Source organism: Corvus hawaiiensis, chromosome 26, assembly GCF_020740725.1.
Source record: "Corvus hawaiiensis isolate bCorHaw1 chromosome 26, bCorHaw1.pri.cur, whole genome shotgun sequence".
Classification (NCBI taxonomy): domain Eukaryota; kingdom Metazoa; phylum Chordata; class Aves; order Passeriformes; family Corvidae; genus Corvus; species Corvus hawaiiensis.
In genome coordinates, this window is record NC_063238.1 from 10339609 (window position 1) to 10363501 (window position 23893).

The window sequence follows — 23893 nt, forward strand, 5'->3', positions numbered from 1 at the left end:
TTGCTTTGCTCCTTCATATAATGTGGTGCTCAGTAATGAGTCTGGACTTGAGGTCTCATACTTGAAGTAATGGTAGAAGTTTTAGAAGCAACTCAGTGTTATTTTAGAGGAGTTTCTGACTTCTTGGTTCGGTGTTTTTATTTTTTTGTGTGAGTCCAGTTCCTTAGTGAATTGTAAATTGGCTGAGATTTCCATTCTACTTTTATTTAACAGGTATATTATTTTCTATGGTTAATAATAGTTCATTCAGTGTATCTTCAAAAGCTTATATAATTTTTTTAGTTTCTGCCCATCCTTATATATTTTACTTTTAAAGTCTGTAATTTCTGTGCTGGGGATCTCCTTACTGTTGTGTCTGAAAATTACCTGCTTTTTCTCTGTTTACTAATTTTTGCAGAAATGTTCATGGTTGTCCTCGGTTGATGCTTAAGTAATTCTGGAGATTTTTTGAGTAGTCAGCCCTCTCTGAGACCTGTATGTTCATGCAAGTTCAGGGACATTAGTCTTTTCATAGTTGCAGTGCTGGATTGAGGTTATTTTACACTGTAAAAAAAGCAGTTACTTCTCCATCCTCCTGCCTGATGATGGTTGTCCATTCTCCCTAGCAAAGTACTAGTGCAGAGGTGTTATGTTTGTGGAGCCTGTGGTGACTCTGTGCTCCAGGAAGGGAGCTGCTAAGGGGATTTACATCTTGGAAACCTGGGTTTCATCAGTGCTTTGCATTACTCACTCCACAGCAGGGGAAGTCTGCCGGAGATTGGTCTTGGTGGCACATGAATGGAGGTAGAGACCTCCATCTCTACCTGCACTCCCCTGAATTCTCTTAACACTACTCTTCTAGAAAATGTGAGATTATTCCAATTATTTTGCAATATGTGCAGCTTTGTAGAACTTCATGTAAGCGCTTGAAAAATTCAAATTGTCACATGCATTGATTTTTGAGACATGGTGTTACGGTTTTTTTCAGGAAGCAAATCTGCATTGATAGAGACAACAATGGAACTCTGAGCAATCTGATCTAGGGAGGTGTCCCTGTCCATGGCAGGGGGACTGGGACCAGATGGTCTTTAAGGTCCCTTCCAACCCAGGTCATTCTATGATTCTATGAACAGGTGACAAATCTTAGAGAAAAACTGGCCTCATGATTACACTACTCCTGCAGAAAGAGTACAGCAAAATATTGCATGGGCTTGCACAAAGTTGCAGGAAGGGACTGAAGTTGTCCCAGGCCTAATTAGTGGTTTGTGTCTGGGTTCTGCAGAAGTTTGGATTTTCCTGGATTTATTTTCTGATAACCTCTGCAGTTGTGATGTCTGGGACAGTGCTGCTCGGACAACTGTTTATTGCAGCTGATATATTCTCTTCTTGACCTCATAACTCCCATCTAGTGTCTTGAATCACTTGGGAATAACTAATGCCTCATCTCTCAATTCCTTCTCAGTTTCACCATCAGCCAGCTTAATGTTCACCTTCCTTCACAATTACAGGAAATGAAGATCTTCTGAGATGAGTGCAGATGAGCAGTATGTTTGGTCTATGGGGAAATAATGTGAGCAAAGAGAAGTTACAGATGGTAAAAATAGATGTGAGTTTCAGAGGTCTTATAATTCTTTTTTCCTCTTTGATTCTAAAGCATATTTAATGGTGTTGCATGGCTTAGGGTAAACTTCCAAAATTTAACTGAGTCATGCAGGCTTTCACTCTTTGTGTGATTGGTTGTACAGATAATGCACACAGCAAATTTGCCATAACTCCTGGGGATATTCATAGCAAGGAATGATATAAAGGGCTGTCGTCCACCATCAGTTAACTGCTGCAAATGAGTTAATCACATTTTTTTATCACCAGTAAAACATTAAAAAGAAAGCAGAAATAGTCAGGAAAAAGACAGGTTTAATGAACTAGAAAATCTACATCATTGTAGAGAGCGATAGGAAACATACAGTGTTCTGGCAGTATTCCAAACTTAATTCGGTTTATGTCCTGGATAACTAGATTTGACTCTTAAGTAATAAAAATGTGTAATGCTAGTTACAGAGTCCTCTTCAGCAGAGAAAGGAGCACTGCTTGGGAATGAAAATGTTTAAGTCCCAGCAGAGGGCAAAAAGGGTTGCTGTGACTGCTGTCTTTCCACACAGGGGTTATTTATTGCCTCTTTTATGGAATTTGCACCACGCCAGAATTTAGATGAGCTCATGTACAGTGTACAATGCACAGTTACTCAGAGCTAAATGGTTATGAAAGACATGACATTTGTGCACTTGTGGTGCCAGGTTTTAATGACTGAAGAATATGCATGTCTGTGTCAAGAATTATCACTGTACGATTTTAGTCTACAGTGTGTAGACATTTTTTAGAACATACCAATATCTTTGTAATGAGATGAATTAATAAAAATTCATTCTGTTCTTTGTACTTGAGATATTTGTTTCTTTAGGAATTACTTATTCCTTTTTTTACTTAATTTATTACTTTATTATTTATTACTTAATTCTTTTTGTCTCCAGTCCTTGAATGTAAGCTAAAAGAAAACTTACCGTTTTGGTATTTCATTGGTGGTATTACTAACTTCTCATTTGATCCCTGGAGTTTAGGTTCTTGGGGAGGGAAGAAGGAAGAGTTTTCATTAAGCAAAACCAGGTGCAGCTGACTGTTCTCTAAGCCAATTTACTTTAAAATAAATTTGATTAATAATACATCTGAAATCTGACTTTTGGTTGCTACGGTAGAAGTTACATGACATGATAGTATCTCCTGATTAGTTTAATTTGGAAATTAGCAGCTTATTTTGGCTTGTCTTATACTCAATTTGTAAAGTAATGGAGTGAGATTTTGAAAATTAATACATTTCCCTCTTGCTTGATTGTAATATGAGTGCAGGGTGGAAGTGGTACTTCAAGAGAATGTTCAGTTTCTCAGCTTCATTAATATTTTACTCTTTTTACCACTATGTAGATAGGTTTTTCTATCATGTTAGAACAACACAACTACTAAATGCTTTATAAATGCTTGTTTTGGGTTCTGAATAATATTCTGATGTGGCTCTATATCCAGTTTGGGAAACAAATTAAAGCATAACATGGCAGAAGTTGTTCAAGTCTTCCTGAAATGTTTCCTTATTTGTCTTGTTTCATGCAGGCTTTTCTTCACCGAATGATCCAATGTGCCGCAGCCAAAGTGGATAAAAATGTCACAGAAGAGACAGTTAAGGTTAGTCTCCTGATTACATTTTTCTTCTGTTTTGTATCTGATGTTTCACTTATGTATGTTTTATTCTTTTGCAGATGTTGTTTTCAAATATTGAAGATATTCTTGCAGTTCACAAAAACTTCCTGTCCCTTGTGGAGGATTGTTTACAGCCAGAACCTAATGCACAGCATGAAGTTGGAACCTGCTTTCTGAATTATGTATGCTATCTTTTATTTCAGCCTTTTTCTCATGTCTTTCTTTTATTTTTCTCCTTTATTAATTACTGTCATGATGATAAGTGTACCTAGTCATGAAGACTAAATATGACTTGATTGCATAATGAAGAGTACTTTGAAGTTCATCTCTTGGTTACCATCATGTCAAAAAAAACCCCAAAAAGTAGATGGGAGGAGAGTGAAGAAAGAACATATTAAATGACAAACTTTTGTTGTTTCATCATTTCTATATTCACCAAATTAGCTCAGGCTGGCAAACTGAGCCCTGCAACTTGGGTGAAGCTGTGCCTATGCATTAGATGGAGGTACAAGGTTGCACACAACAACAAAAGTAGTACTATCCTTTTATTCCCCCTTAGAGCTATGGAAAAATGTGAATATTTAATAAAGAGTTGCATATACTGGATAAAATACCTCCATGGTTCTGGATTGTGAAGCTATTTTATGTCCTGTAGTAATTGGTTTCTAGGAGTATTATTTTTTCCTGTTGGAGCAAAACAAGGATGTTACTGTTACAGAGATTTACAAAATGAGAATAAATTAGTTTACTTTCAGTTGTAGACCTAACAAAAAGTCTAGGTTTCACTGTTATCTGTGGTTAGAGTCCCATTTATTTGTTTGTTAAATCTTTGACTATTCATTGTGGGAGGAAAAATCTATTAAGGGTTAGTGGAAACAATTCACAGAAGTTGAGTAACATCAGTTTTTAACTCTGCAGAAAAATGGATCATATTTGAAAATAACTGTTTGCAGACAAATTGGTTAATAATGTCAGCAAATTAGCCACTCATTTTGCATTTTCTTCATGTATGTTTTTATCCTGTGTGTTTATGGTAGCTCTGTGGTAGAAATATTTCAGCTAAACCTTATGAATTTCAACAAAGACAAATATGAGGTCTTGCACCTAGGAGAACATAATCCAGGAGTGCATCACAGGCTGGGATCTACCTAGCTGGGGATCAGCTCTGTGGGAAGGGACCTCAGTGTCCTGGTGGACCACCAGCTCAATATGAGTGAACAGTGGGCTGCTGTGACAAAAAAAAATAAAGCCAAGGGGATGATGGGTTGCATCAGCAAGGGCATCACCAGCAGAGATAAAGAAATCATTATTATTGTCTGCTCAGTGCTTGTTAGGCCACCGCTGGAATTCTGTGTTCAGTTGTGGTCCCTGCTATACAAAAGAGATGTGGACAGTCTGGACAGGGTTAAGAGAAGAGCCTGTGGCCGCCTGAGAGAACTGGGTTTGTTCAGACTTGAGAAAAAAAGGCTTACTGGAGACTTTATCACTATGTTCCAGTATTTAAAGGGTGTCTACAAAGATGGAGACTCCCATTTTACAGAGTCACATGGATGATATGAGGGGTAATGGGCACAAGTTTCTCCTGGGGAAATTCCAGTTGGACACAAGAGAAAAAAATTTCACAGTGAGAACAATCAGCCATTGGAATAATCTCCCCAGGGAAGTGGTGGATTTGTCAACATTGGGCTCACTCAAGATGAGACTGGACAGGGTTCTGGGTCATCTTGTCTAGACTGTGCTTTTGCCAAGAAAGGTTGGACCAGATGATCCTTGAGGATCCCCTTCAACCTTCTATTCTATGAATCTATGTTTGAAATTCCCAAGTGGTGCTTCCAGACTGTTCATAATTTGAGGCTAGACCTCAAATAATAAATGTATGAAGAAGAGCTGACTTTCTAGAATGAAGGCTGTATTAGCTATTCAGCTTCGCAAAGTGTTAATTCCATGTTTTATTAATTAAAAGAAAATCAAAATGACAAGTGGAAAACAGTGTCTCTTTTTGTTTCTGCAGAAAGAGAAATTCCGTATCTATGATGAATACTGTAGTAACCATGAGAAGGCACAGAAGGTTCTTCTCGACCTGAACAAAATAAGAACAGTGCGGACGTTTCTTTTGGTAAATAAACTTTGAACTGGTGTTCTAACTTCGTATTTTTTGATGGGCTAGTGAATTGTTAGCACTGTCACCTCCACCATGTAACAAGTACAGGCACACCTGCAAGTGGTTAGCAGACAGTTTTAGCTGGGGGTGGTTTTTCCAGAGGAAGGGGGTGTGTAAATGGTATTTTCATGGCTGCACCTGGATCTGTGGATAATAGAGCATTAGGCAGTGTGCCTTGAACATGCTGGCTGGGAGACAAGGGTGTGAATCTGTAGAAAGGACAAAGAACAGGATTAAGTAGATGAGGAGGGATAGGGAAAGGAATTACAGAAAGCAGCTGAAGGACTCAGCAGAACCTCTGATGGTAAGGCTCACGTTCTGGTACTGTAGCCAGAGCTGTTGCAGACAAAAATCTTTTGTTAAGGATCATAGAGTAGCCATCTTAAACTTAGATACTGACTTAATCTAAGGTTGAAAGGAGTAGCCCCACAACTAGTCTTTCACTTTATAAGACAAGTAAGCAGGGGTTTGAAAATGTTAAGTATGATAGTCCTTATGGTTTTTCAACAGCAAAACCAATTTCCGTGTTAATGTTGAGCTTGCTAATAGTTGACATTAGTTGTTAAAAGAAGGATTCAGTATGGAATGATTTTTGTGTTTCCTCCATGGTGTCCTGTGGTAAAAAGGTCAGCTTTGAAATATGTAGCCTACTGTATTGGAACTTAAATACCTGAGGAGGTGTCCATGGATATGCTATCAAATTTTGGAGTGATCAGATTTGATCATTACGTTTTGGGACTGGAGAGCAAATTATCCTATCAGCAAAGCATCACAGATGTGTTTGAGAGAAAAAGATTCTGCCAACGCTGACACTATAAAAAGGTTTTTTAAAATTTCATTATTATTTTTAGCATGCAGTAGGGTTTCACTACTGCTGGACAGAGTTCTTGGGGAAGTTGTCCTGTTGCGGCTCCCAGATGTTTTGAAAGATACCAGATCTGACTCTCCAGCTGCACTTACTTACAGCCAAGTTAATGAGCAGTGTGGGAATATTGTTATTGTGGGAGATACTGGGTAACATGAGGCACCATCTGCCTTTTTGCTAAGAATCTCGTATTCAGAAATGTATATTCATAGTTAAAAACTGCTTCAAAGTTGTCCTATTTTTCCTTGGTGGTTGACACAGTATCCTTCACCTTGTCCAGACTGAGGAGTTTCATACACGTGGTCCTTGTATTGGGAGCAGCAAGGCCAGACTCAAAAAGGAAGGGTGAATGCTGACTACAGAGACAAAAAGCAAAATACTCTGGAGAAAGATTGCAAAGAGCTTGTTTTGTGAGAAAGGAAGCCAAGCGTGCAGTTGTGGCAGTTCATGATGTGTCAGTGTTACAGACTCATGCGCACATGCAGAAGGCTTTCACATCTGGTTTGGGTTCCTCATAGATTTGTAGGATTAAGTGGCAGCAGTCTAATGTAGAGAACAAGACATCTGACTGTATGATTTGAAAGCACAGTCAAAGCCTTCTGGGCATACCAAAGGGTCCAGGTCATTAGAATTGTGGTTATCTATCAATAACTGGGAGCCGAAACCAGACTTTTGAGCCTTTGAGTATAGAGACAGTTGTTATAATAACTATATCTGCATTGCCATTATCTTACTTGGTCTTTATCAGTAAAGCTTTTGTGTTGACAGGTTAAGTGAGATCCTTTAGGATAAAGTATCCTTTAGGATAAGACAGAAGTTGGTTAACCATGAGTACAGGGTGGATGTGGAGATCCCCATAGCAGCACTGGTTATATGTGTGTTGGGTGGCCACCCAGTTGTATAGCCTCTGTTCCATCAACAGTCCACATCCAGATCTGTGGCCTGTGTCGACATCCCATCTGGCTGCCTTAAACAACTTTTGTTTAGTGTCCTCAGTTTAGACAACTTGTTCTTTGAAGCTGAGATTATCTCATACCATTGCATCACAATTCCCTCTGATGTCTCCATAAAATAATTGTCATCATTACTTTAGGTCTTTATGTACTAACACTTAATTCCAGCAATTCCAAATATTTGCTGTGATGTCCTTTGCATGTTTTCTTATCCCCAAAAGCCCATATTCTTTTCTCTCTCTCAGCTGCTTTTATTGGGTACTTCTACCCAATATTGAATTTACTCTCTACTTCTGAATCAGATGTCTTGTTGAAGCTATTTAATAGCCTTTTGCCCATGACTTAAGGATATTTTATTCATTGCACATCAAATTTAAATATAGAAGCATGAAAAAAGAACAGGTTTTTTTTTGAGGTGTGTATTAGGATGGCCATGCTCAAAGATTCAAACCATCTTTGATACTACTTAATACTAAAAACACATTTTAGAAACAACAGCTATAGTGGTCACCCTGAAATATTTTTATTTTTGTTTGTTGACGTCTGAAAGCATATTCTGAGAATTTTATTTACTGTCTTTTAGTTTCAAACTTTAGGAAAAAGTCCTTTTCTTCATCAGACTGGATGAAGAAGGTGCTTAGGCGAGAGGCCTGCATGATGACTTCCTTGTCATGTGCATGATTTCCTTGCCTGTGTATGTGTTCTTTTGACAGTCTTGCAAACCTCCCTCCTTTTATGTATATATGTATTTACATAGTCTATGTATACTTTATCCAAACATTGCTGTATACCTATGCCCTTGTCTTTATTTCTGATAATTTTCTTGGGATTTTTCAATAATTTGTGAACCTGTTCCCACTCCAGAATTGCATGCTCCTTGGAGGACGCAAGAACACAGATGTACCCTTGGAGGGATATCTAGTAACGCCAATACAGAGAATATGCAAGTATCCCCTTCTTTTGAAGGTACTTACAAGATTTTTATTGAGGGCTTACTACTTCCTATGTAAGACTGGTTGCTAAGCATGTGTCCGAACTCCAAAAAAAAATCTTTCTACACAGTGAATTATCTCTTTATTAAGGTATTGCGCCCAGACTTGCTCTCATTAAAGCTGGTGGCAAGTCTTCTGACATCAGTATTAAAAGAACTGAGGATCTTGGCTGGATTGAGATGATTAGCTCTGTTCTGCTTCTAGTTGTAAGGTTGCCTGTCCATTGTTGGACAGAAGTGAGCCATTTGGGAGAGTTTAATGAGCCTAATTTCAGCTGGGTTTGACCATGTCTTTGCTTAAAATGCTTGGGATAGCAGAGTTTGTTGGTGACATACTTTGATGGTGTTAATTTATCATCAACAAACTGAAAATGAAAAATATTAATTTTTTTCATAAGAAAAGCTGTAGAGTAACAGTAAAGTGCTGTAAATGTTTTTATGTACATTTATATGTTTATTCTTATCATATTGTGACACCTTAAATCAATGAAAAATGTTAAATGTGGTGATAAACGTTAGATATTTAAACCTCTGAATTTGTAATTTACCATGTTAGGAAATAAAATACAAGAAAGTAAATATTTTAAGCAAATTTTTGCTTAACAAATTAAGGTCTAGTATTGCTTATAGTTCTAAATTGTGAGAGGAAAGCCAGAGCAGACTCTGCTCTAAAAGCTACCTGAAGCACAATTATTGGACAGTAATTTTCACAATGCATGTGTGAGCTTTGATCTGCAAGATTGCTAGTTGTGAGGCATATGACATAAAAAATCTAAAAAGAAATACATTAGAATAAAAGTTTTTAAAGCAAATTAAAAATATAATCATTACAATGAGGTATGAGTCATCCCAGATAGCTGTGGCTTTACAGTTCCCTTGGTCTATTTTGAAATTATTTTTCTATTCTATTTTTTGAAAGACATACAGCTAAAACAGGGAAAAATGACTAATGAATTACTCTAGAGTAATGAAAGGAGTACATTAAGTAAATTTAAATACAGGGTGTGGTGGCAGCAGGGTTAGGGCTTTGCAGGGTATTCACTGAGGGCTGTTCTCAGCCAGCCCAGCTGTAAATGGGTAGTTGGTAGTTTGAGATGGGAAATCTCAAACAAATGCTGGTGACTCCACTTTCGTTTATCAGCATGGCTGCCAGCACCATCTGAAATCAGTGAGTCACCTGAGCTATTGTTCAGTGCTTTGCTGCATTGCATGGGTTCAAACAATAGTGTGGAACTAAAGGAACCTGTGATTTCTGCCCTGAGTTGTGGAAAGGCAGGTGTTAATTTTGACATGGGTGAACTGGTGTATTTTTAAGCAGAATTGTTATTCTTGCTCTTGAACAGTTGCATCCTGCAGAATATAAAAAACAAACAAACAAACAAACCCAAACCCCAAAGCTTAACATGAAGAAACATTGTTGGGGGAGAAAGTGGCTGAAGTGCAAACTTCTTCCTAAGTCATGATGGTTATTTATTGCTAGAAATTAATTACTCTTGAGTTTTAGTGTCCTACTAGGACACAATGCTAGAGGGGTTACTACTTTTCTACTTAGTAAAACACTGGCTACTTTCTTTTTGTATGCTGGTTTTGTTTAAGTCTCCTATAATGAACCTTTAGAGATCAAAGACTAGTTTGTTTTTTCCTTTTATTTTCTTTTCTTTTTTTTCCATTTATTTTTTCCTTTTCTATGTCTAAATAGGAATTACTGAAGCGGACTCCAAGGAAGCACAGTGACTATGCAGCCCTAATGGAAGCTCTCCAGGCCATGAAAGCTGTCTGTTCCAACATAAATGAGGCCAAGAGACAAATGGAAAAATTAGAGTTTTTGGAAGAATGGCAGTCTCATGTTGAAGGATGGGAGGTACTGTCATAGGATTTGTTGCTTTCTATGTTGAGGAGGGGGTAATAGTTTTCAATAAGTATGTTTTTGAGATCCTGAGGTTCTATCAAGTCCTCGGTTTTGTGAAATCACAGCTTTTGAGATCTACTCTGTAAATTATGTTGTCCATGACTGAGCGGTGCTGTATAAAATAGCAGACTTCAAGGAAGAAGGATTTTTATTTAGTGTTTGTATTAACATATGTCTGTGCACACATACACATCTAAAAATCCTAATTTAAATGCTGATTTGATTTTACTGCTGTCTTATGCTGGCCTAGCAGCACTTTGTCTGGAAAAAATTTGTTTCTTGTTTATTATTGGTTTAGCATTGAGTCTGTAAGTTTTTGTCAGCTTATAGGTAGTCTCTTAATATTGGGTGACCTGAACTAATGTAAACATATGCAATGGAATCTGTGTGACAGTTGTGGGGCTTTTTAATAGTTTGCAAATGGAAGAGCTTTAATGTTCCAAGTTTTATGAAGTAACCATAGATCTAGTTCTGAGTTAGAGTTTTAAGTAGTAACCAGAAGAGCCACCCTTTTCTCAAGAAAACAACAAGATCAAGTAGTTGTAGCAGCAAAATCTTCCTTTTGAATTACCTTGAGCACTATAATTAGTTCATATGGAAAGATAGGTGCAGATAAGAGTGTATCTTTAAATTGCCTTAAGTGTTTTGTATTGACATGTCTGAGCTGTGCGCACTGGGGTGGAAGTTTCAATGAAAGACATAAAAAGCAAACAGTGTAAACATATTCAAAACTGACCTCAAAAAAACCCAACACAGTTTTTTTTAAGAGGCAGATTTCAACATGGAAGTTGTTCTTTGCTTTTTTGAATACTTTGCTCAAATATGCTGCTACTCTTCCTGAGAAATCTGCATAAGAACTAGAGGAAGAGGTTTCATCTCTTTAAGCTTTGTGGAAGGCTTGCAGACTGGGAGATGTAGCAGGAAAAATGTATTTGCTGTATGTTAGTCTGGTAGCTGAAAGATCATGTCTCAGACTATATAGTGGGAAATTTCCTTTGTATGGTGCTGAGGAAGGAAAGGGTTGGGGACACTGATGGGACACTGAAGCAGAGAAAGCCTTGAGACAGACCTGTCTGAGCTTTAACTGACAGAGTTCCCCACGATGTCTGACAAATAACAATTAGAATGTTGACTAGAACAGACAACTTTTAAGTAAATATCTGTAGTAATAGATAAAAAAGCAGAAGTAAGAAATAGTTTCTGCATGGCTCTGTTCCCTCCCTTCACCTCCTGATTCTGCTGTACCTGCTGTTTCTTGAACTTGCTGTGCCTAAGGATATGCTCTGGTTCTGCAGTAGTGGATTTAGCTTTCCCCTGCCCTCCAGTATGATTCAGCAGAACAAGCCATTATTTGAAAGGAGCATAGATCTGAACAAAGACCCCCCTAAATACTACCCATGACACCACATAATTATTTCCTGTATGCTCCATGTGAAATCTCCTGATCAGTGGACTTTTGCAGACCTTTGGTTTGTTGTTAATTGAGTAGTGTGGGAAGATTTGGTTCATTCTAAATGTGGATTAAGTGACTAGTTTTACTTTAATCAAAATTCTTCCTTTCTTCAGTGCATTGTGTGATTTGAAATGTTTCACTTCAGGTATTCTTTCCTTGTTTAGCAGCATTTTCAAGAACTGCTTTTCCATTTCTGGCAAATCATCTCATGCTGGAGCTCAGTGCATTGTAATCTTTTAGTACAGGATGGTCACTATGAAATTCTACTGAAATTCACTGTGCTCATGAGAAGGAATTTTAGCCAGTAGAAAAGTGATATAATTGCTGGTCCACATTCAGACAAAACTTTGCCCTTATTTTTAACTCTCAGTCTGAAATAAAATAAAATAAAAAAATTCAAAACAAATGCCATTGTATTGTTTGTAGGATTTTGAAAAAGAAAGGACTAATACAAAGTAAACTTCTAAATGTTGGAATTGAGAGGAGGTCTAGTTGACATCACTTAACAGCTGTTTCTTTAGACTAGGTGAAAATGTCTTTCTTCTTGTAATTAGCTTGAAGTTGCTGTCATCAGCAGTAACTTGGAAAGGTTAGTGTATCTGAACATTTAAATGCATTGGAAATGCTTGTGTGATAACCTCATGATAGAAGCAATAGCAAGTTAAATGCTTATGTTGCTAAATACATGGCAAGGAAATTTGCTAAATAACCCTTATTGCCTATCACCATTTTACTCCTTCTATTATTTTAAACTTTTCAATTAAATTTTCTGCTGCGCTACAGTGATTAAAATTCTTCTACTTGCTTCCAATGTCTGAGGCATAGATATTTGTCAAATCCATCTTAATGAACACACTCAAGTATAAAGTTACAGTATTATTAACTCAATGCATTATTAGTCATATAAGTTGGTTAAGAACTTACTGTTCTCAAACCTACCTCTGAACAGGGAATCCACTTTCCTGCATTGTTTCTTCTGAATTCTTGGGAAAACATCTGGTAGGAAATATGGTTGCTTTTGGAAATGTGTTAATGAGAAGAGGTAAAAATAAAGAAGGAATGATAACAGTATAGACATAAGCCTTTGAAACAGACTTATTCTCTCTGTGCTCAGAATGTATTCTCTACACTGTAACTAAGTAATTTCCTACCAACCTTGCTGGGTTGTTTTTTTGGCTTTTTTTTCACCTCCCCTCTTCCTAGATTTCATTTCAGGATTTCACCTGTGCTTGAACTCTGAAAGAGTGCCATTGTCTTAGAATAGGATGTTTCCAGTAGAGTTACGTGGTGTTTATTGTATTTTAGCTGATCGGGTTTGATATCATATGGCAACCACAGGGTTCACAATCTGGCAAAATTGCCTTGATCTTAATATAAGCATCTTTTTCAGACATAGTATAAGGTTAGTCCTTGAAATGGTAAGAATTCCATAGCATGTGTTAGAGCTAACAGTATTTTGAATGATTCCCAACAACAACTACAAAAAAAAAAAAAAAAAAAGTTCCTGAATGCAATGTTTGAGAGTGGATTTAATTAAATAAACATCTGGTTTTCTGCATTGCTGAAAATAAAGAGGCAAACTTGTTGGAGATTTCCTTCCAGAAGGAAATGCTTAGCACATTGCTTGGCCCCAACTGGAAGGAAAGGGAAAAAAATAAAGACTATTTTTAGAATTTGATCAAAGCATGACTTGAATTCCTGTACTTAAGTGTCATAAAATGAAGCTTGTGTTTATTATGATAAAAATACAGATTCATGGAAAAAATGGAACATCTGTTTCAAGAAAGATGATTTTCAATATAATTACTTTCTCGCTTAATTTCCTCAGTGGTTAAATTTATTGGCCTGAGTTCAGAACTTGTGTAGGTGGCTGTCTCAGCTGGAGAATGGCTCAGCAGCTGAAGGAGTCTTTCAGTAAAATTTGTGTGGATGTTTCAGTGAGAGAAGAAAAAGTAAAATTGTTGCATTTGTTGTAAGCTGCAAGCTGAACAACCCAATCTGAGTCATAGGCCAATTTAGTGACAGTAGCATGGGGTATTCTGTGCTTTTCCATTCCAACATATCACCAAGTAATATTTTACTGGAGATTTCTGTTTTAAACTCTGGAATTTCTAGCATTTTCACGTTTTATTTGTTTCCTATGTCCATGTGCAAGTACAGAAGAGTAAGTTAGTATTAGTCTGTAATTTCTGACTTACCACTATTAACATGCTTGCCACTGACTCAGTATAGTCAAACCTCTCTATTTGATGGAAATTTGCCCAGAATATACTGATAAGTACCTTTTTTTGTAAGAAAAAATACCAACCAATGCTGCTTTTCATGTCAAGGTAATAAAAATAATTTTTTAATATCAAAGAGGGATATTTAATGAAATGAGGATGAAAGAGGTTTTGTTTTAAATTTCTTGTGTATAGTCTCTCTCCTTGCTGTGCTTTTATTTTTCGATATGGTCATGGTAGCCCACATTTCAGACCACTCGCCTCAACTGTTTCTGTAGTTGGAATGATAGGTGTCTGACTGGCAGCCAAAGGTTATCAGAAGCCAGTTATACCTAAATAGCCTGCAGGCTCCAAGATTTTATGGGCTTTTAATTTCCACACTAGCGATCTTCAAAAGGCTCGGAGTCTTTGGTCCTGGTGTTACCCACAGGAGAGGATTGCTGTACAGTCTTTAGCGACCCAGTAGGATACAGGGAGGCAAAACTAGTCTAGATTCACAGTATAAGCCTGCTTTGCAGGTCATTTTTCCCCAACTGAATTATTTATATAATTTCTTGGAAGATGATTAAAATAGGTTTGTTTCTACAATACAGGGCATTTTCAAATTGACAGATTACAAAAACACTGGTTTCACTGAAAATAGCCCATGATTTCTACTTGCAGGTACTTTAAATGTATAGAAGCATGAATAGCATAGTAGTAGTGATTTTACATTTAGGTTGAGCAACTCTGTTAAAGTGGGGATGTTGCAACACACGTATCAGACAATGAGGCCAGTGGAAAAGAAATATATATGGACTGATTCTTGCTAGATGTTTCAGAGAGATGTTTATTTCTCCAGCCGCATGGCCGGGGCTCTGCCGAGGAACTGAGGCAATCACGGGACCCGAGGGTCCTTGCCCGAACAGGGGAACACAAAACAACCAATGGGGAACGAGGCTGAGCAGGGGCAGGGAAACGCCGTGTGTCCCCTCAGGGCCCCTCTCCCTGGACCACATGGCGGGGGGAGGGATCCCAACACAACGCTGTCATCTTCTCTTACAAGCACTGAGTATAAGTGTCTGTGAAATCTTTGAAATAGCAAATTGCATTTCAGGTTCAAGTTGCTCATATTGGAAATTCCTGTGGTAGTTTCAGTGCAAACACTTAATGAAAACGTGTTTGTGTCAGAAAGTTTTGATAATACTTGTCCCAACAATATTGTAGGTAGTGTAGTTCAGTTTTAGCTGTGCAGCAGAAAGCCTCACCTGCTTCTGGGACAAGGATGACCCCTCGTATGCTACTGCAGCCTTGAGCCTTCCCCCATGAGAGGGACAGCTTGGAGCTGGATAAGTGAATTGTCCTGCTGGGCTGGATATCAACTGTAGCTTGGTGTTCCTGCTGAGAACCCATGGGAGGGTTTAAGGTGTAGCTTCATCTTTCATGAGAGCTTAATATGGTTGTCCCCTTGGTGGATACGGCAGTGCTTGTGTGTGCTCTCTGCTTCATCCTTCTTCAGGCATGTTTTTCGTATCAAAGGGGTGTGGTGGAGAGCAGTGCTCACCCCAGATGTAGAAACAGCAGTGCTTTCCCCTAGTATGCCCTTCTTTTTTTTCTCCATTTCAGCTCCGTGCCCATCCAAAGTCTAGGAACAGGCAAACCCTAAGTATTACACAGGCAAGGGAGTGATGAGATTTTTCTGCACTAGCAGTGTTATGTAGGACAGCAAGATGTGACTTCTGATCCTGTTTTCTTATTCCCTTGGACTTCAGCCAATAAAACAGCACTAACAAAATTCACTGACCTGCGGTCTCACCAGCATGGGTTGTGATCTTGTCAGAAGGTATCTGATAAGTGACATTAACACTGTTCACTCTTTGGATGAAATGTCTCCAAGGGAAAAAAGTATCTCTAGAACGTTGTTTTCATCACCTAGCAGTTTATACTAGAAAGTGAAGAAAATTAGGAGGATAACATTAGGAAAGTAGTAGTAATGTGATACAGGTGGCCGTGACTGCCATACTGTCACATTGAGCTTGAATCATGAATGAAGCAATTGTAAATAAGTTAGGTAGCCCGATTTATAGATACTTAAAATATATAGTAAATGTCTTATTTTTTGACATGATGCTGGCACAGTAGCAGATCTTGTTAGGACTGTTGGGAAGGGTTGTATTTTTCTATACTGAAAATGAAATTCTTCAATAAGAAAAGACAAAATTTTTTTATAAAACCCTTTCTATTAAAAAACCCCATCCTTTTGTAGAAACCTGAAACTTCTAGTACAATTTTGAAGCCTTAAGCTGATTTTTTTGGGCATCCTTACAAAAAGATAACATTTCTCTGCAAAGTTGAAGTTTTCTGTAAAAACAAACCAAGACCCTTTAAGATTACCCAACCTTTTAAAATGCTAATTCTTAGTAAGTACCATACCAGCAAATTTGAAACACAGAATAAGATACTGTTTACTCTTTTTAATACACGAAAGCAATGAAATGGAATAGAAAAAAAGTGACCCGCTTTTCTGTAATTGTGGTCAACAAGCATTTGCCTAAATTATATCACCAAGTGTGCTTTTAAGATGTTTAAGTGTGTGATTTTGAAAAAAAACTGTAAAATTAGCATGCTGGTGCCGATGCTGTCTTAGGAAGGGAAATATGCTGTAGTGGCTATAGATGACATTCATCTTGGCTTGTTTGATCACTTGATCCTGAGTGGAAGCAGGAGTGGTTAGTTAATGTAGATCCCAAAGTGGCTTTACTTAGAGACCTGAATTGTGTTGCAGTGTGATGGTTGTGCAATCTCACTTATCTCTGTAAACAGACTGCATTCTCCTTAGGACAGTCTGAGCTATTGCTCAATATTCACAGCTGTGACATACAAAGGATGAAAAGTAGGATGAAGAACTGTGAGAGCAGAATGCGTGATGGCTTCTTGGCTCTTAATTGAATCCATTTTTCTTTGGACTACTGTGGTTAAATCAAGAACAGGAAGTAACTGCAGCTATCACATGCGTAAACCATTCAGAACATGTGTAGAGGACAGGAGAGTCTTGGCTTCTGCAGGTTTTCCAAGCTGATTTGATTTCTTCAAGCAGGAAACTCTTCAAACCCATGGTGTATGCTTGATGCAGGCAGCACAATATAAAATAAAATTATCAATAGGATTGTGTGTCTGGATGCATATAGCACAGGGACAGCAGCTCTGTCCTACAGGAGCATGATTTTTCAGACTAGCAAAATACACCTCGGAATTCAAGGTAGGCTTTCTTGGGTGGTAAACTGCTCATTACAAGACATAGAATTGCCATGAATTTTTCATATAAATATTTTTCTTTGTTTAAGTTACTTCTCTTTCATCAACTTTTATGAAAATGCCTGCTGCCTTTGCACATGAATGATCTATCTTGAAGCAAAAACGAGGCATGGGAAGTTTCATCCCAAACATCTAAACCTTACCAAAATTCTGATACCTTTGGAGTAGGTTAGGAGGAAGTATACTAGACAGTCCTAGCTGCACATGCCACTGTTAGCTTTGCCCAAATTTTGTATCTTGCTCCTTTTTTGATTTTTAATTTTGTGTTTAGCTTAATCTAGTGTAGAAGTATATACCCTTAATGATGTTCAAGTCCCAGGTTGCTTCAGCTTCCAATCTCATCATGGCATAGATTATGTCCTGTGAAACCCGATTTTCACACATGTCTGAATAAAGTTGCTGAGGATAAGACTTACTGGATAAAGTTGGCATGATTTTCAGGAGAGGTCTCTGCATGAAAGTAATATAATCTGGAAACTTTCGTGATTAAACCGTATCTATTCACAAAGCTGGTATTAAACATCATTACAGATTATTACATAATTACAATGCAATAAATTACCGTGATTTGTATTTATAGTCTTTCCAGAGAATCGTTATACTTGTGAGTTTCTATAAGAAACTTTTCCTTACTGGATGCAAAGTGCTTCAGTTCTCACTAAAAGAATAATCTCTTTCCACTCAATTTTAGGGGTCCAACATCACAGACACATGCACAGAAATGCTGCGAAGTGGACTACTACTCAAAATTTCAGCAGGAAATATCCAAGAGAGAATATTTTTTCTTTTTGATAATCTTCTGGTCTACTGCAAAAAAAAGCACAGGTAAATGATTACTTTCAAAAATAATGTTTTTTTCTCACAGTAGAGCTAATCATGAGTATGCTGTTCCGTAAGAACCACAGTATAAAAGCATTTTTAGAGGAAACTTACCAACCAAAGAGCAGTGTATTTAATTCAAGCAATTGGGAAAAATTATATGGATACAGAATCCTCGTGGTGAAGTGTGGGGAGAAACAGTCAGCTTTCCATAGCAGGTTATATGTGATGGCCTCACTCTCTTCTAGGAAGTGTAAACAGTCTGAATTTTTAGTTCAAACAAATTGGTATTTTAGCTTGCGCAGTAAAATAAGTCTCTACAGATTCAAGAGCTTCATGCCTTCTATTTGTAATCAGAGAAAACAGTCAGAAAGCTGCTTCTTGCTGCATTCCAAAGAGCAATTCCTTAGTTCAGCAACAAGATTCTGTAGATAATGTTCTGAGAAGTAAGGGTTCTCCTATGTACAGATATCCCTCTTGACGCTCAAGTTTGTCTCTTTAATCCAGAAGTTGTTTTGGAGTAGCCACTAAATACAAATTACTGTGTAGATATTTGATAGATTCCTGGATCCATGATACATCTTCTTTTGAAAATTTCTAATATTTGTTATAGTTTATTGTCCAGCAGTTACAAATGAGCTGCTGGTTCCATAGTATCTTTTCAGTTGTCCTCCACTAAGTTGTATATTTTTGTAGCCATATTCTTGCTAAAATGCACTATTGGATGAAAACGTCAAAATGCATGAAAAGTCATCTGTGGTTTCCTTAGTTTTGAGCAATCATGTTCTTGGCTGGTACCATGGTGACATCTCTGCAGGCATAGGAGTAACTCAATTTAGAATATAATTGCAAAGTTTAAGATGGGAAATAATTGATTATTACCAGCAAGATACTTCGAGTATTGATTGGCAAGTATGTAAAGAGAGAAGGTCTGTATTTTGGTAATTTTACAAAAATTGCCCTACCTTTATGGTGTGAGGTACTTTGTGTAATTTATAATGATGCCTTTGTGGCAGAGTTGTGTAAACATGGAATGCCATATTTGGGTTTACAGTTATAAAACTCAGTGGAGCTATTGGATTTACTCACTTTGGAAAGAAAAAACATGTACACAAACTTTTTGCTTTATGATGGTTTTGCTTTTTTGCTGTCTTTGTTTTTCCAATATATTACTCAAATTTTGAATAATAAATTTATGGTATAGTAGAGTTACTCATCAGACAGTAATGAAGTAACGATTGAGAGGTAGGTAATTTTCTGAAAATTAGTACCTCTTTGGAGTGAATGAAGGCCAAAATTCAGGAGATCCTTAATTCTTAGAAACTGACCTTTGTTTGATATACAGTATTAATTATCCTAGGCAAAAATGGATAGAGAATAATCACTGTCTTAGCTGAGGTGTGAAAAGCTGTCTAGAACTGGGGTTCTCAAAAGGCGTTGACTTCACTGGCAACAGTTACAGCAATGCAAAGTACTTTGGAATATGCCACAGAACTTCAGCAATCCTTAATTACAATTCCCGGTTAACCTGTATGTTAGGAAGGAAAAATGTCTTAATTCTTCCATACATAAATCCCATTTATGATGCTAAGGTATGTAGGTCAAGATTTGTATCCAAAGATGTTCTCGTTTAATTTTTTCCAGTCACACTACCTCTGTGCTGAGTGTCTAGACTAACACAGGGAGACCATGTCAGTTAGGAGGAAAGGCTCTCCCAATGCAGTATTTTGTCTCTGATGGCAGACAATGGCACACAGGTACCGGAGTGTTGGAACAGAGCTTTTACAGAGTGAGACTTTCCTGATGAACTCTCAGTCAGGCAGGAATTTGCAGCTTACTCTTACTAGCTGTAGCATCTTTGCATTGCCATCAGCAGCATCCCGTTCAGCAGCAGTTTCCACAGTTCTATTAGCAGGTATAAATGTGTTGGGATCCTTACAGTGGTCTCTAAATGCCACATGCACAGGTAGCAGTGCAGAAACATAGAAGAAGGGAGTGGATGACATGCTCATCTGCTCTTTCTTCTTTCAGGAGATTGAAGAACAGCAAAGCATCTACAGATGGCCACCGTTACCTTTTCCGGGGCAGGATAAATACGGAAGTGATGGAAGTAGAGAATGTAGATGATGGAACCGGTGAGTATATTTGTGTGGCTCATTTACAGAGCCATCTTTTGAGGTGCTGAATCAAAAGCAGCTTCGTAATTTCTTTGAGAATGGAGGGTGCTCCTTATATTTAGAAAGAAACCATAAGATGCTGCTTTAAAAGCACTATCTATTTGTATCAAAATTCTGCTTCTGTGACACATCATTGCTTTCATCCATTATTAGCTGGGCAGCCACAGACAACTACTTTATGCTTACGTGAACAGAGTAATAAAAGAAGGTGACATTTACTGCTCAACTGAAATTGCATATTTAACTTCACTTTACAGCATTCCAGCACTCTTAAAGAACTTATCCCTAGGTACATGGTATATTTATAACAGCAAGTGGAAAGCCCACCTCTGTTGGGATGAAACACTATAAATGCCGAAATTGTTGCACAAGGAAGGTTTTTTAAAAAATATCCTTAGGGGATATAATCCCATAAGATTACTTGAAATTTTCCTGACAAACATTAGTAAAGTAAAAACCCAAGGTATGCTTATACACGTCAGTTTTTGTTTTAGAAACTTGAGATTGAGCTTCACAATAATTACTCTTTCTTGCAATTAAAATATTTTGGGCTTTTTTAATGTAAAGCTAAAAAAATAGTGGCATGTGAAACTTGCAGTGCCAGTGCAAATATGTAAGTCTGGAGGGAATTTCTGGGAGTTATATATTACTTCTCCTGATATTTTAAAATAGTGTAAGGTTTGTCCTCTACTATGGATTCCAAGCATTTCTTAATGTAATTTTGTTCTAAAATTGAACATTAATAACAATGATTTTACTTCTAAGTAAGCTTCATAGGAATTGAATATTTCTTTAAAATGAAGGTTGTTTTTTTTCTATTCTTGAGTTCCTTGTGTTCAAAATAGTTTTCTTGCTTCTCGTTTTACAGGGTACAGTAGAACTGACTTGGAGAACACGTTGACTATTGTTCTTATTGCAACAAATTAGTTTGTTGGAAGACTGTTGTCTCTTTCCTCCGTGTCATATTTTAAAGTCTTTCAACCTTTTTTCATGTGTTGTGTTTTTATTTTATTATTTCTTATTTTATAATTTTATTTTTGTCCTTTGGATTTTTTTTTTTATCAGTTTGCTTCCATCTTTTGTCATTCACATTCAGTTTTATAAAGAAATTATATTAATAAATGCTTGGAATTCATAACTGAAGTGTCTAGAGCTGAAATCTTACTGGTGCCAGGTAGGACAGAATAATTACTGTAGTGCTGCAATGTGGGATGTCTGCTACTAATACCAGGATTGTTTGGCTTTTCTCAGAGCATTATTTTTCAGTCTTTTCATTTGTGTTCCAGAATACTAGAGCAGAGAGTTTTGTGCAGTACTGGTGCCTCTCTCATTATATTTTATATTGTGTTAATGTCTGAGAATAGGACTGATAATTACTTTCTTTTCTGTACTGAATTTTATCTTACCATTTCTACAATTTGTTAAGCATTCAGAATTCACATCTTGTTTCCCAAGGCTCTTGCAATGCTTCTTGACTTGGTTCCATGAACAATGTTACCACTGAACCATTTAAGCTATTGATAAATATGGTGAAAAATGCTGAACATAAGGCGGAGCACTATGGTGTCACACTTGATTAATTGTCTTTGCTTACCAGACATTTTTTGTAAGAGCTCCTTGACATCTGTTTTGGGTGATGTCCTTCACCAGGCCCACTGATTTAGTTAGTGACTTCAAGCTATCTATGGGTACACTGTAGTGAATTTCTTCAAGCCTGTTTGAGTTGAATATATTTCATTCAATATTCTTTACCCTGCTATTCCCCTTTTCCAGCCTGTATCCCTGCCCAACTTTTAGGTTTATTTGCATAAAATCCCAGTGTTTTGTTTATGCAAAAAAGAGAGTTGATTATTTCAGTCTTTCCTGTCACGTACTGTTTGAATCCCTTTCATTTATTTTCTTTCATCTTCCTAAATATGCTTTAGAAATAAAAGGCAGTTTACCTGTTTGCATCATGTCATTTTCTAAGACAGCATCTCTTTGCTTGTAAGTGTTAACATTACTGTGTCCAGAGGATTATGCCCACCATCGTTTTCTTGATGTATATTCCAAGAATTCTGTAGCTATTATCTTTAACTGATTCTTCCCCACATATTGCCATGCGTTTAGTGTTGGCTTCAGAAAATGTTTCTTTGATCCTCTATCTCTCCTACCTTTCTTCATTTACTTTTTCTAGCTATTCAGTCCTTGGTCTTTTTTTACAATGTTCATTTTCCTTTCTGCCTGTTTGTTTTCGTCCTCAATGAATCTTCAATTATAATGTGGCTAAGCACAAATGGTCTTCCTCTATGTCCAGACACCAGCTGTCTAATTTCCTTTAGCCAAAGGAAGTTCTGCTACTGTGCCCATTTCCTATAGCCTTGCGCCCAGTCCTGGGGGGACTTCCTTCCCCCTTGCTCTCCTGAGCCATATCAAATCTTGTCACTTTTATATACACATAGTTTCAAAAATCCATACTCCTTTCCACAGTTCTGGAACATCATTAATAGTTTGGTTACTTTGATTTCTAACTTGTTACAGTTGGTGGATGTTCAATCCTTGGAAGCATTTGAGGTCAGGTTGGATGGAGCTCTGAGCAACCTGATCTAGCTGAAGATGTCCCTGATCATCGTAGGTGATTTCTAAGGGCCCTTCCAACCCAAACCATTCTATGATTCTTCTTTCTTGCTTTTTTTCCTTATCACCACATTTTCTGCTTTTTCCATTTCAGTTTATGCAATATCTTAAAATGTATTTTTCCTTGTAATTACTGCTATTTCATTCCTCTTTTCTGTGGTTCTCTTTGCAATATGGAAATGCCTGTGTTAGTTCTGTGGCCTGTGACACCTTTCTGCCCTTTTCTTGTCACCCTCTTCTTTTTTTTTATTTAATTCTACCCGCTGTTTTCCTTCCTTGTGAGACTTCTGTATTCCCTCTCCTCACACAGATACTTTTTCTTTCACTCAGATCATGATGTCCTTCTTTAACCTTACTCTATTCTGCTTTCTTTACTGTTCTCATTTGTTACACCCAGGTGTCTTGTTTCTCATCCCCTGTAGTCATCTGTGTTTGAACTGTAACCCAGGAGTATTCTGCTGCTTTCTTTTTGTCTCATAGCATTCCCAGGAGGAGTAATATGGTTGTCCTAGTGTCACCCACATTAGGTTTGCATGTGCTTATTTTGGTAATGTATTATTTTATTCTCTGTAATCATGTATTACCCATCAATATCTGTAATTCCTAATTTAGAGTGGAAGCTCTGGGTTCAGGGTGCTTATATTTTCATATCTGTGCAGGACTCTTTGTCATGCACTCCAGATGGATCTCTTTATAAACATTAAAGAGTGTTGAGTCTAGATGATACTTTCCACAGTTCCTTACTGTAGACTTTGGTATCCCCTGCTCACTTTATGTAAGGAAACATGGAGCTCCAGGGAACAGGACCAACTGAGAGTGTTTGCTCTCAACATTGATAGATTTAGGAATGTAGTCTTCATTGTTTGTGAGTAGAAGCATAGAAATAGTAAAACAGATTCCCAGTGTGGTTTATTATCATGCTAATGACATGCCTACAGAAATTAACAAAGCTTTTTCTGAAAAGCAATTTTTCTTTGATGAAATTAGGCCTTGTCTGAGCAGTACAGTTGGTGTAAGCTTTCTTTTTTTGTTTCAGCACCATGAAACACTCTGTTTTTTCTTGATTGCACTGATTAAAGTGGAATGTGTATTACTTATCAGGGCAGACTATTTCTGATCTTAAAATAATGTGGCTGCATAACCACTTGCAAATATGAGAAAGGTGGTTTTGTGGTAATGGTATTCTTTTTTCTGTAGCAGTTTTTAAA

At 37.3% G+C, this 23893-nt stretch overlaps 1 protein-coding gene across 2 annotated transcripts in view; it reads left to right on the plus strand.

Moving 5' to 3' along the window:
• Positions 1-23893, plus strand: part of PREX2 (phosphatidylinositol-3,4,5-trisphosphate dependent Rac exchange factor 2) — a 171308-nt gene that overhangs the window by 41766 nt on the left and 105649 nt on the right. Inside the window, exons 2-9 of one of the 2 annotated variants that reach the window (XM_048286774.1) lie at positions 1488-1585; positions 3139-3210; positions 3285-3407; positions 5237-5341; positions 8069-8170; positions 9895-10056; positions 17765-17898; positions 19924-20027. In XM_048286774.1, the coding sequence (XP_048142731.1) occupies positions 1517-1585; positions 3139-3210; positions 3285-3407; positions 5237-5341; positions 8069-8170; positions 9895-10056; positions 17765-17898; positions 19924-20027 (871 nt within the window). In that variant the 5' untranslated portion in view covers positions 1488-1516. The remainder of the gene's footprint in view (positions 1-1487; positions 1586-3138; positions 3211-3284; positions 3408-5236; positions 5342-8068; positions 8171-9894; positions 10057-17764; positions 17899-19923; positions 20028-23893) is intronic. The other variant, XM_048286773.1, reaches the window with a different exon arrangement.